The 11,962-nt window shown below is 38.2% G+C and overlaps 2 protein-coding genes across 6 annotated transcripts; both read left to right on the top strand.

Annotated features, from left to right (window-relative positions):
• LOC113298519 (E3 SUMO-protein ligase SIZ1-like) lies at positions 1 to 6,941 on the top strand. Of its 3 annotated transcripts, none has more exons than XR_003334212.1 (17): positions 2 to 271; positions 431 to 546; positions 707 to 830; positions 1,386 to 1,452; positions 1,682 to 1,844; positions 2,015 to 2,145; positions 2,384 to 2,452; positions 2,883 to 2,970; positions 3,075 to 3,150; positions 3,311 to 3,384; positions 3,580 to 3,687; positions 4,058 to 4,219; positions 4,346 to 4,450; positions 4,534 to 4,614; positions 4,725 to 5,298; positions 6,158 to 6,545; positions 6,641 to 6,941. XR_003334212.1 is itself a non-coding variant. In XM_026547287.1 (16 exons), exons 2-16 carry the CDS (start codon positions 523 to 525, stop codon positions 6,301 to 6,303), a joined length of 2,583 nt encoding a protein of 860 aa, XP_026403072.1. In that variant the 5' UTR covers positions 1 to 271; positions 431 to 522; the 3' UTR covers positions 6,304 to 6,546. The 3 variants fall into 3 exon arrangements, 1 of the variants encoding a protein (XP_026403072.1); XR_003334211.1 differs by having other exon boundaries at positions 3 to 271; positions 4,725 to 5,889; XM_026547287.1 differs by lacking the exon at positions 6,641 to 6,941 and having other exon boundaries at positions 1 to 271; positions 4,725 to 5,889; positions 6,158 to 6,546.
• A 260-nt stretch (positions 6,942 to 7,201) lies between these two features.
• Positions 7,202 to 8,778, top strand: LOC113298520. 3 transcript variants are annotated; one of them, XR_003334214.1, is made up of 3 exons: positions 7,202 to 7,773; positions 7,859 to 8,252; positions 8,618 to 8,778. XR_003334214.1 is itself a non-coding variant. In XM_026547288.1 (2 exons), the coding sequence occupies exons 1-2, from the start codon at positions 7,275 to 7,277 to the stop codon at positions 8,101 to 8,103; spliced, it is 744 nt and encodes a 247-aa protein (XP_026403073.1). In that variant the 5' UTR covers positions 7,202 to 7,274; the 3' UTR covers positions 8,104 to 8,600. The 3 variants fall into 3 exon arrangements, 1 of the variants encoding a protein (XP_026403073.1); XR_003334213.1 differs by having other exon boundaries at positions 8,615 to 8,778; XM_026547288.1 differs by lacking the exon at positions 8,618 to 8,778 and having other exon boundaries at positions 7,859 to 8,600.
• Positions 8,779 to 11,962: the final 3,184 nt, after the last annotated feature.

Genomic DNA, 11,962 nt, shown 5'->3' with positions numbered 1-11,962 from the left:
TACATTATTCCCGGACGTGATCGGACGGATTAAACTAGATTTGATAAAAACCAGTTACGTCCGGAAATTTCATCGTGATTTTTGGGGAGAGTAGATTTTGCCCTTCCGGCTATGTTTCTCTCTACCAAAACAAAACGAAAGAGGAGAGATACAGAAGAAAAGAAAGAGAGATTCTCAAGTATCAAACCTAAAATCCATCTCACTCTCTTCTTCACTTTCTAAACCTCCGTTAACAAACGCTTTTGTTTCTTGCTAATCTATTTATTTGAAGGTATGGGTTAATCGCATATTAGGGTTTTTGAGATTGTTGATTTTTTTGTTGTTGGTATATTGTACTCATTCAAGGATTTTCATGATCCACATTTAATGGTCTGTATTTTTTATGTTTTTGGTTTGTTTTAACCTAACTTTGAATCATTCATGTTTGTAGCTCAACTTGGTTTACTTATTTAAGTTGGTAGTCAACTTAGAGCTTCAGCTTGATTTTGATCTCCAGAACTCTGATTCTGAAAACTTCAAACAATGGATTTGGTATCAAGTTGTAAGGTATATTACTGTTTATGTTGTTCACATTTGGAAGTAACTGTGACACTTAAGATGGGAAGCAGTGTTAGATTATGTTTTAGGTATTTGTATTCATAGATACATTGGGCAAAGCAACAAACCGAATGTAGGTATTTGATTGTTTATCGGTGTTTTGTTGCAGGACAAGTTGGGATATTTTCGGGTTAAAGAGCTCAAGGATGTTCTAACCCATCTAGGTCTTGGAAAGCAAGGAAGAAAGCAGGACTTAATGGACAGAATTTTAGCTGCCATTACAGATGATCAAGGTGATTGGTTTATCTCAGTTGTTGTTTGATCAGTAGTTGTTCGACAGATGCATCTTTTTACATATTGCATTGTCTTCTGTTCTTTTAAAACACATTGTTGTGGTGTGTAGCTACACCTCCAGATTGCTAACGTTACGTACTTACATTTTTAAACAAATGTTTGCTTTCATGAATACTCTTTGAAAAACTTTAAACCATTTTATGATGGTGCTCGGTATTGGTTTCAGCATTAGCTCTGAGTTGGGAGCTTCACACACCCAACTATTTATTTCTTTTAAGTTTCTTTACATCCTTTTTATGTTGACCTTGTCTATGTTGGTGTTGGCCAGATTAGTAAAGAAATAATGGGAAGCCAGTATAGTACTATGCATATTATTTAGAATGATCTTTGTCCTTGCCAGTCATTTTAAGAGATAAAGCCATCAGATTTAACCTAACATCTATTCCCTTTGTTGATGGTGTTGGGGCTAGTCTTCCACTACATACACTAGCAGTTTCTGGACTGTTTATACAGTGGATTAAGAGTATATGCTTATATTTGCTATTATTATGCAGTTACCAAGTCTAAGAAGAACTCAATCGGGAAAGAAGGGATTGCCAAAATAATCGAGGACACTTACAGGTGATCCTCTCTCCAAATAACCTTCTATGAAAGTTAACAAGATAAGAAAATTATATAGAAAATAATTTTTGTTTTTGTTTATATAGGAAATATATGTGTCTGTATATATAGAAAATTGCAGTTATTTCTTAACTAGGTTACCAATTTTCCCAACACATTGTTCCACGTTCTCTTATTCTCGCTGGGATACATTTTAATGCAAACTTAATTATCTTTCTCCTCCTCGCAGGAAAATGCAGACTTCCGGGGCTACTGATTTAGCCTCTAAAGGACAGAGTGATTCATCATTTGACACAGCAAAGTTCAAGGATGAAGTTGTTGACTCTCGTAAAATAGATATAAAGGTTCAGTGTCCTTGTGGAAGCTCGTTGCAAACTGAGTCAATGATTCAGGTAATTCAGTCAATGATTTTTTGTGTAGTATCCATGTTGGATGCTTCATCCATGTATATATTGTGTTATATCTAAATCGTATCCGAGTAAACTCACATGTTAGAGCTATATTAATTACTTCTACCTTCAATCTCCTTTTGCTTATTAGTGACTGGTGTCTCTTATTACAGTGCGAGGATCCACGATGTCAAGTATGGCAACATATTGGTTGTGTTGTTATCCCAGATAAACCCACGGAGGGTGTACCACCAATTCCACCACAATTTTTTTGTGAAATATGTCGTATCAATCGTGCTGACCCGTATGTTACCAATTACTTACATTTTGTCAGCTTTTTGCTGTAGCCTATTTCTTACTTCGTTTTTAGCGTGATCATATCGCTGGTTGTATGTAATCTGCCTGTGGCAAACGTCCCATTTGATTGTTGGTAGGATTATTTTGTTACATGGTTCTGATGATCCAAGCGTGGTAGTGTTCCTTAGTTCTTCATTTTGATGGTAGTTCATTTTCTGAATGTGCTAAGTTTTCTCAATTAACAGGTTTTGGCTGACTGTTACATATCCACTACCTCCTATAAAGTTGACTGCTTTGAGTATTCCAACTGATGGGTGAGTGGATTTACTTTGATCTTTTTTTATATTACCTATTGATGTTTGAACTGGAATTTTTATGGACATGGGGATGCAATTTCTTTTTTACATATTGTCTTGTGGTCATTACTCATCATATTCTATACTTGATTGTGTTGGTTTTGAGAACTCCAAGTCAAAGTAAAACCTATAAAATTGTTAGCCATTCCAAACTAGAGATCCGCTAATGATAAGTAAATTTTGCGCAATGTGTTGTTTGCCCTTTTCTAAAGAAGACCCATATTGGGAGAGGCTATCCTCGTTAAGACACACACACACACACTTGTGTGGATAACATGTCCGTTATCCATGTTATTGTCTTCTTTTTTGCATACACCTTTTTTTCTTGTGAAATTACTACTGGACATGCAGATTTATGATTTAATAAAGAATCTGCAATGTGTTGCAGGACAAATCCAATGCAGAATGTAGAAAAGACATTTCAACTGACACGAGCAGACAGAGATATGGTACAGAAACCCGAATATGATGTTCAGGTTGGTTTCTATTATTTTATTTTGGTATTGGTATTCCACTTTACTTGAGAAACTATGGGTTAATGGGCTGAAAATTTATCCACGATGTTACACTTTTACTTCAGGCCTGGTGTATGCTTCTCAATGATAAAGTTATATTTAGGATGCATTGGCCCCAATTTTCAGATCTGCAGGTCAATGGTAGGTGCTCTCTTTTTGGTGCTGTTATCGTCAACATATTAATTTGAACAATTCTGTGAAAATTTCGTACAACTGTGGCTCAGAAGCCCCGATGGTTGCATTAGGCCTGCTCTATGTTCTTCACTCGGTAGCCATACTTCATATTACATTGCATTCACAGGTGTGCCAGTTCGGAGTATCAATAGACCGGGCTCTCAGTTGTTAGGAGCTAATGGTCGTGATGATGGTCCTGCAGTAAGTCCCTTCCTTTCTTGAGTTTCTGTAACTTCATATGTTTCCTTGCTTTGGTGATAGTTTTCTCGTATCTTCCTTTTATCCGCTGGCTAGCAATGTCAAATAACTCTTTTGAACCTTGATAATTCAGTTTGGGCTTGCAAGTAGTTAGTTTCTTCATTTGGGTTATCCTGACAGCATATTCTTTCTTGTTAGATTACGACATGTACGAGGGAGGGGATGAATAAGATCTCTTTGACAGGATGTGATGCTCGCATTTTCTGCTTGGGGGTCAGAATTGCAAAGCGCCGAACAGTTCAGCAGGTATGGCTTTTGTTTTGGGCATGCCCCTAAGTGATACTCCCTCCATATCAATTTAAATGATACTTTTGCCTGTTCCACACAGGTTAAGAAATGGTGAGATAATACTTTTTTTCCACCCGTATAATCCATGTTAACAATTTCCTTGGAATGCTTGTTACCTAGAAGTATAATATCTGATATAAGGGCATTTGTTAGAACCTTTCGTAGAAATGTGAAGTAAACATAACATCCCCCCTGCCCCTAAAGTATCACTTAATAAATTTGATATGGGAGAGTACTTTGCTAGAAGTAAATGGTTAATTGCTTGCGAGCTTCAAAAAGGTTTCCATCTTGAGCCGAGTGGTTAATTAACTACTAAACGTTTCACTAGGTTCTCAACTTGATACCAAAAGAGCTGGATGGTGAGCGTTTTGAAGATGCACATGCCCGTGTTTGTCGTTGCATAGGGGGTGGTAATGATGCGGAAAATGCAGATAGTGATAGTGATCTGGAAGTTGTTGCAGATTCAGTTACTGTCAACTTGCGTTGTCCTGTAAGTTTTTATTCGTAAATTTTGCTTCTTTAATTGACATTGCTAAATTACATAACTTATAGTTATAGACCATATTCAAGTGGATATGTACAATTATGTAACTGCTTATGTGTTTGGAGATGGCAGATGAGTGGTTCGAGAATCAAGATTGCTGGAAGGTTCAAACCTTGTATTCACATGGGCTGTTTTGACCTTGAAACTTTTGTAGAACTTAACCAAAGGTCTAGGAAGGTAAGCAATATAATTAGTTACTTTTTCCCCGTTTCTGTGCTTGTCTTGTTGTTAAGAGCTGAATAAGCCTACTTTATTTCCAGTGGCAGTGCCCCATTTGCCTCAAAAACTACACCTTGGAGCATATGATCATTGACCCGTATTTCAATCGCATCACAGCCATGGTACTGCTTACTCTTCATCTCCTGTTTTTTCTTTGCAGATTTTATCCAGGCCACTTGTGTGTCTTTAGTTTAACATAATATATTTCAACTGACGTTTCATGGTTTGTCAGATGGGTCGTTGTGGAGAAGATGTAACAGAGATAGATGTCAGGCCAGATGGTTCTTGGCGCGCGAAGAATGACAGAGAGCATTTGGATCTTGCACAGTGGCACTTCCCTGATGGTTCTCTTTGCATTGAGACAGGCAAAAACATTAAACCTGACTTGGAGAACTCAAAGCAGATCAAACATGATGGACCTTTGGAAGGACAAAGCCCTTTTAAATTAGGAATCAAGAAGAATTCAAACGGGACATGGGAAGTTAAGAAACCTGAATTGCTAACTCTCTCTCCTGAAAGTCAGCTAGAAGAGAAATACGATATTAATAGCGGAGGAGGCATTCCTAGGAGCAGCAGTGGTACTGGAAGTGCTAGAGACGTTGATGATCGAAATGCTAATCGAGACGTTGGTGGGCAATTTGATTTCCTGGCCAACAATGGCAATGAGCTTGATTCTGTTTCTCCTAACTTTGACTCGGCCTATGAAGTTCCATCTGCTCCTGTAGGAAATGCAGATATCATCATTCTCAGTGACTCGGATGAAGAGATGGAAGATCTTATTTCTCATGGAGCTGTCTTTGAAACAGGTCAGAGTAATGCCTGTGGTACTTCTTTCTCTGTTCCTTCTCTTGGAGTTCCAGTCTCGTATCCTGAAGATCCAGGTCTTATTACTGAGAGTGCTTTAGATCTTCTAAATAGTAACGGAGATGAGTTCGAGATGCCTCTTTGGCCATCAGTGGCCTCTTGTACTCATGCTGGCCCTGGGTTTCAATTTTTTGGTACTGAGACAGATGTCTCAGGTTCTTTAGAAGACGTTCAGCGAACTTCTATTAATTGTCCCACGTCCACTGATGGTGGCTTCTCGTTGGCTCCAGAGACAACTTTAGGTTCTGCAGTACAAATTTCAGAGTCCATTTGTCATTCAGACACCAATGTCAATTATGTCTTGATTGATAATTCCTTAACGACTGGCGAAGATGACCCTTCTCTGCAAATTTTCCTTCCTACTCATCCAACTGCTTCATCGGCACCGACTGATGCGAGAGACCCACCTGTTTCGACAAACGGTATACGCGAGGAAGACTGGATATCTCTTAGGGTTGGTGATGGTGTTGGTCATGATCGGTCGGCAGCCACAAATGGTTTGATTGCAGGACACGAGTCTGTGTCTAAGGAGGGTAGGTTGGAGTCCTCAGTTACTCTCTTCCTTTGCTATATTATTCACGTTAAGAACTCTGATGTGTCATTAGGGCGTAGATGTAGGCTTCATGCAAAGAGTCCATGCATATGTAGGCATTGCTTATGATTCGGCTGCCGCCAATTAGGAAACCTAGGCGAACAAATTAGAACCAATGGCTAATGCAATCATCCTTCCATCCTGCTTTGAAGCATATTTACCTTTCTTTGTTATTGGTGCTGACATGTCCTTTTTCTTCCTTACTGCAGCATCGTTGCTTCCGAGTTCAAATGACGAGAGGTCTGATAGGACGACTACAAATCAGCAGAAATCTGCAAGCCCTTTCTCGTTTCCGCGTCAGGCCCGGTCAGTGCGACCAAGATTATACCTGTCCATTGATTCTGACTCAGATTGATGATGAGTGAGCATCATGATTTTACGTATGATACTGGGCAGATTAGGTGTGGCTTGGTATCTAGCTCCCTTTTTTAATCTAACATCAAATGTGTCGAGAAAGTATGTGCGGTTTAGGCATTTACTGATTAGGGGAAAGGATACAAAAGAACACCTTGTTGTTGTCAGTAAAGGGAGATACTGTTCTCATCTGCTGCTGTGTAGGATGTCATCAGGGGGATTGCGCGCTTGCTTTTTTCATCGGTGAGTTATTACATCACCATATTGTGCCTGTCTTCTTCTCTAGCTTTCTGTTGAATATTCAGCTTTATTGATATTCTTTTCCCATTGATTTGCAGGAATAAAATAAAAACTTTTACATTGTCAACATCGTTTCCTGAGACAACCTCAGGCATAACTAAACAGAGTGTCACTTTGGTCTCCCCACTCCCTCCTCTTTCTTTCAAGGAAAAAGATCATCTTAGATATTTGTACATTAACTTTAGGTAATATATCAACCTTGTGCTCCCTTGTGGAGGGATTTCTGTCCTGAAATTTTCGGAGGATAACTTCATTGTGTATATAACCCTATATAAGAAAGACCACATTGGTTCCTAAATCTTTCTACTAAATTAATAGATGATTGAAACACCTTTCTAATTTAAATATTTTGTAAGCACTTCATTATCAGTTCACCAAATTAACAAGGGATCTTGTTTTCCGAGGAAACGGGTAGACAAGTAACTAGACAACACTCGGTTTCTCACAGCTTACACGGTTTAAACCGGTTCGAGTTTGGCCCATTTTACCACATCCCTTTAAGCGGGAAACCCGTATGACCCGGGCATAGACCCATATTTCGTGATTTTTGAAATAGGAAAAGATTCTTTAATGCGCCAACTAGAAAAGAAACAGTGAGTTATTGTTTCTCTCTCTCCGAAGTTAACAACTCAAACTTGATTTATCTCTCGGCAGCCCTAATTTCTTTGAAGAATGTGGCAACTCGTTGTAGCTGCAGCAGTTGCAGGATGTGGAATGTACGCGCAACATTTTCTTAAAAACGTAGATCAAGCTACGAAAATACTTGTTCATGAGGAGGAGAATGAATTTGTTGATCCTGAGATTAACGAATCCTGTGATGATCAAGCTACTAAAGGTATTTATGAGGAGGAGAATGAATCTGTTGATCCCGAGATTAGTAAAACCTGTGATGATCCTAAGAGCTCCGGGGAACAAAATATGGTAGTTGAGAAAGAAAAGGGAATCTTTAGGTTTTCTAGTTTAGATCCCGGTGGGTCTAGATTGGGTTTGCTGAAAAAGGTGGGATTAAGGAAAAATGTGGGGAGGGTTAGTAAGAGAAGAATTAAGGTTGAGAAATATAATACTTGTGTGGAGGAGGAGAGAAACAAAGGAAAGAAAATCTCACTTCACTTGAAGAAAAGAAGAACTAACAAGAATGCACAAAGAAAATGTGGATCGTTTTCTTCTAATGGTACAAAATTATTTTACGAAACTGAAATTTTTGATGTACATAGTTTTCATTTCTCTGATGAATTTTCTTTAATTTTGTTCTGTAGGTGACCCATCATTTGGTTGGGGGATAGGTCTTGGGATTATGTGCATGATTTCAGCTGGGAAGGCTGAGATTAACAAGATGAATGAGGCTATAGAGGAAACTGCAAAAGTCGTTAGTAATTTAAATTCTGTGCTCAGTAAAAGAAAACTATCCCGCTACCATGAGAACGCCGGTTATGAAAAAGTAAATGATGGATCCTCCAAGGTAGTGGAAGACAAGAATAAGCAACCACCTGAGATATTGTAAGTATCAAGGGTGCATGTCCAGATGACACCAAAGTTTTGGGCCATTCATCAATTGACGGGGAGTCTGATAGTAGTACTCTAACAGAAGAGCCAGATTTTGCTCAGCTGGAAGCAGAGCTGGAATGTGAACTGCTCAAAATTTCTAATCAGGTAGGTCTTTTAGAATAGCACATCATTTCCTAAAGCTGAGTCATATTAGAAATGAATTGTATATGGTGCTTTTGTTCTAGCATGTACTGAGACTGTCACTTGGTGGATTTGAGCGGGTCACAGATCAGGTTGACTTTGTTAAAGTATTTGTTGCCACTGTAACCATGTGTGCCATCATCAGTGGCAGCATGATAAGCTACTCTTAATGGCTAGCTGTAGAAGGTAAAAGTTGTTGTAAACGTCAATGTGGTTTGTGAAATAACTCCTCTTTTTGATGGTGACATGGTCCGGATATTGTTAGAAACAACTTGTTATTACAATAACTCGAATTGCCGTACAATAACTAACTGTGGATGTAACAGCAGGTTGACTTATATTCCCCAAGAATAGCGGTGGTTCATTCTTAAATAACATCTATTGTGAGGACATGAATCAAAGCTCTGGCTTAACTATATTAACCAGTCACATCTAGTTGTAACTTACCCACTGCTACACACATTTTTTTAATCTGATTTTTTGTAAGAATGAGGAGGAACTTTTTTTTCAATTTACTGTAATTTTGTTACATAACCATTATATATTTGTATATGTATGCAGTGCATAGTGTTCTGTAGTCTTGAATTTAGTTACTATCTATTCTATGTAGCTCACATGTGATTGGTACTTGGCGTGATTTTCGATTTGATGTGTTTCATAAACTAACGATTTCTGCTGTTGTATGCTGAAAGAACATCTTTAAGTGTGTGTGTGTTATTGTTTAATTTGTAGAAAGAAAGATCCACTCTTAGCATTTGTAGCATTGGAATTAAGCGAAATGAATTCAGCATAAAGTTTTGGTTTAGTTTACTTTATGCGAAATGAATTCAGCATAAACTTTTGGTTTTAGTTTTCATAGGGTAGGCGTTGTCATTCAGAAAGGGATTGGAGCCCAGCTTGTTCCATGCTTCCAACTAATTTCTTGTAAATTTGTTTAAGCATTTTATTAAACAAATTGACTTTATCTACTTTACATTTTTCTGATGCTCTAAACACCGCGGCTGGTACATGGGAGTTGTCATTTCTCCTTTCTTTGAGTAATAAGGTTAAAGGTAACAATTTCTCTTGATTGCTCTTTCTGTTTCTTTTTTCTTTGTAGCTACTCTTCTCCGTAAGAGCCTGTTACTTTTGTACTGCTTTTTTCAGTTTTTTATTGCTCTTTCTGCTTGTCTTTAATGAATCAGCCAATGCTTTTGCCCGTGGGTTTACAACCCTTATTGACTCAACCAATACTGAGACGTGCGTCTACTAGAGACTCACCTCCACCACCTCATTTTCCCCTGATCATTGAAGACGTTAATAGTGAAACTTCTTTAGTGGGAAGAGTTTTCTCAACTTCTATTTTCGATAAAGCTTACATCGAATATGCTTTAAAATATGGATGGGGATCGAGAATTAAATTCACTATCTCTTTTATATCTGAAAACTTATTTCTTCTTGAGTTTCATCAAAGAGAACATGTATCTGTATCCTGGCTCATAGACCCTGGCAGGTATATGGTGATGCTTTTCCTATGCGTCCCATTTTTTCTGATGGCTTAATAGAAAAAGATGCACTGAAACTTCAGTTTGGGTTCAGCTTTTAAACCTACGAAACTTTCATTATCATGACCGCATAATAGCTAGGCTTTGCAAAAAGATTGGTAGAGTCTCCGAAATCTACCCGCCAAATGCTATCCTTGAACCAGGGGATCCCCTTTTCGTGAAGGTCGAGCTTAATATTGAAAGACAACTACTGAGTCTGTTAGAGCAAAGGTTGAGAATAACCCCGAGTCTATAATCCATTTTGTTTACATGAACCTTCCACATCGCATATGCCTAACCTGTAACAGATTGGGTCATGTTCAAGGAAACTGTGCCATTGTAGATAATCGTATGCTTGAAGGAATATATGATTCTTCTCCTTTCATTGATTTTGATAACGAATCTCAAAGCTGGGAGGATGACTTCAAGGTCTTATTAGATGAAAAAATTGACTTGGCTTTTTCTTCTGATGCATCGTTAAGCTCTCCAGCTTTTCTTTCTCCTTCTACTGTTTTTGGTGATATAAATGATTATGATCTGGTTGATGCTGATGTTTTTCTAGACCGTCTGTATGGGCCTGACTCAGTTTCATCTGAAATGGGTGTTGAGGATAGTGAGTCAGATAGTATGAGATGTCCTTAGGTTGGATCGGATCCGGATCCGGATGGATATCTGTCTAATCTGGGTAAAAGACCTTATTCGGATCTCTCACCCGTTACCCTTAGCTTTTCTCCTTTACCCGGCTATAGAGAGATAAATGATTGGGATTTCAAAACTAGGGCAGATGGTCTTTTAGGGGATTTAGTTGAGAAATCGAGTTTCTTTGTGGGAAAATCATCTTCTGCGGCTCCAACGATAATAGATCTCACATCTTCTAATCACTTTGATGAACAATTTTTTACTCCAGAAAATGATCTTCCTGTGAAACCTGCATTCATAATTACCTTCTCATATTCTTCAAGCGAAAGTTTTTCTTCTACTGGTTCTTCTGATTCATAAAATTTGTTAACTTCTTGTGGTCATTCTGCTGATCCCTTTAATCCATCTTCTCCCCCTCCTCCTGTTTTAAATCTAGAAGTTAATGCTAGTCAAAAGGTTTTTAATCAGTATGGATCTTTCTTAGAAGTTCAATCAAATTTGGAGTCAGTTTCAAATCCTATAGAAGAGAAAATTGCTTTGGAGACCCCATTGGTAAAGCAGGTGGACTTGCTTTGTCATGGGTCGACGGCTTTCATTTTGAAATTGTGCACTGAAATATTAACATGTTAAACGTGTTGATTAAAATAAATTTCTATGATAAAGTCTGTCTTTTAACTGCTTTTTATGGTAACCTTTATAAGCCTTTGAAACTAGGTTCTAGGGAGTTCTTATAAACTATTTCTTTAAGAATAGCTTATTCTGGCATGCAGTGGGTGGTCATAGGCGATTTTAACCAAGTTTTGTGTCCCTCAGAAAAGTTGGGGGTCTGCCCTTCAATAGTATGGAAGCTGAGCCTTTCAAAAGGCTGCTTCAGCGGGCTGGTTTATCAGATATTGGCTTCCAGGGAAATTCTTTCACCTGGAATAACCACAGAATTGGCTTAAAAAACATTCAGGAGAGGCTAGACAAAGCCTACGTAAATGATGAATGTATTTCTCATTTCCCTGAATCTTTTCTAACTCATCTGCCTTCTTTTGGCTCAGATCACAGTCCAATTTGTTTAAATCTCTTTTCCTTCTTGGCTCAAAATCAAAACTTTCCTTTTAAATTTTTTGACACCTGACTTAAAGGACATACCTGTATTCAGCTAATCACTAATACTTGGGACCCTTCTCTTCATAACATTACTGATGTAGTGCTAAATAACTTAAAAACCTGTTGATGGTGGTTTTTAGCTTAGGGTTAAAATCGTAAAACCTTGCATCTGATGTGACGTCACTCTGTAAGGAAGCAGAGCCATGAGTGTCAACCTCTTCACTGGCATATTTATTGAGCCGTTCAATATATTTACATGAAATTTATCCAAACCGGGGCATGTAGCAACAATCCCAGATGCTCTGTAAATTTCGGCGCATTGCCTATATTACTTATTCATATAAGACCTCTGAGTACCTTTTCTGTGTTATGTTCCCCGGCAGAACCCTTAATATTGGTATGGCATGACGGATTTGT

The sequence above is a fragment of the Papaver somniferum genome, chromosome 7 (assembly GCF_003573695.1).
Source record: "Papaver somniferum cultivar HN1 chromosome 7, ASM357369v1, whole genome shotgun sequence".
Lineage (NCBI taxonomy): Eukaryota > Viridiplantae > Streptophyta > Magnoliopsida > Ranunculales > Papaveraceae > Papaver > Papaver somniferum.
This window is presented reverse-complemented; position numbering and strand designations above follow the sequence as displayed.

Excerpts from the sequence above, each read along its gene's own strand:
- LOC113298520 (XM_026547288.1), top strand. The coding sequence starts at position 7,275 with ATGTGGCAACTCGTTGTAGCTGCAGCAGTTGCAGGATGTGGAATGTAC. Across the intron at positions 7,774-7,858 it reads TGGATCGTTTTCTTCTAATG|GTGACCCATCATTTGGTTGG; the intron begins GTACAAAATTAT and ends TTTGTTCTGTAG.
- LOC113298519 (XM_026547287.1), top strand. The coding sequence starts at position 523 with ATGGATTTGGTATCAAGTTGTAAG. Across the intron at positions 4,220-4,345 it reads CTGTCAACTTGCGTTGTCCT|ATGAGTGGTTCGAGAATCAA; the intron begins GTAAGTTTTTAT and ends TGGAGATGGCAG. Across the intron at positions 4,451-4,533 it reads TTAACCAAAGGTCTAGGAAG|TGGCAGTGCCCCATTTGCCT; the intron begins GTAAGCAATATA and ends CTTTATTTCCAG.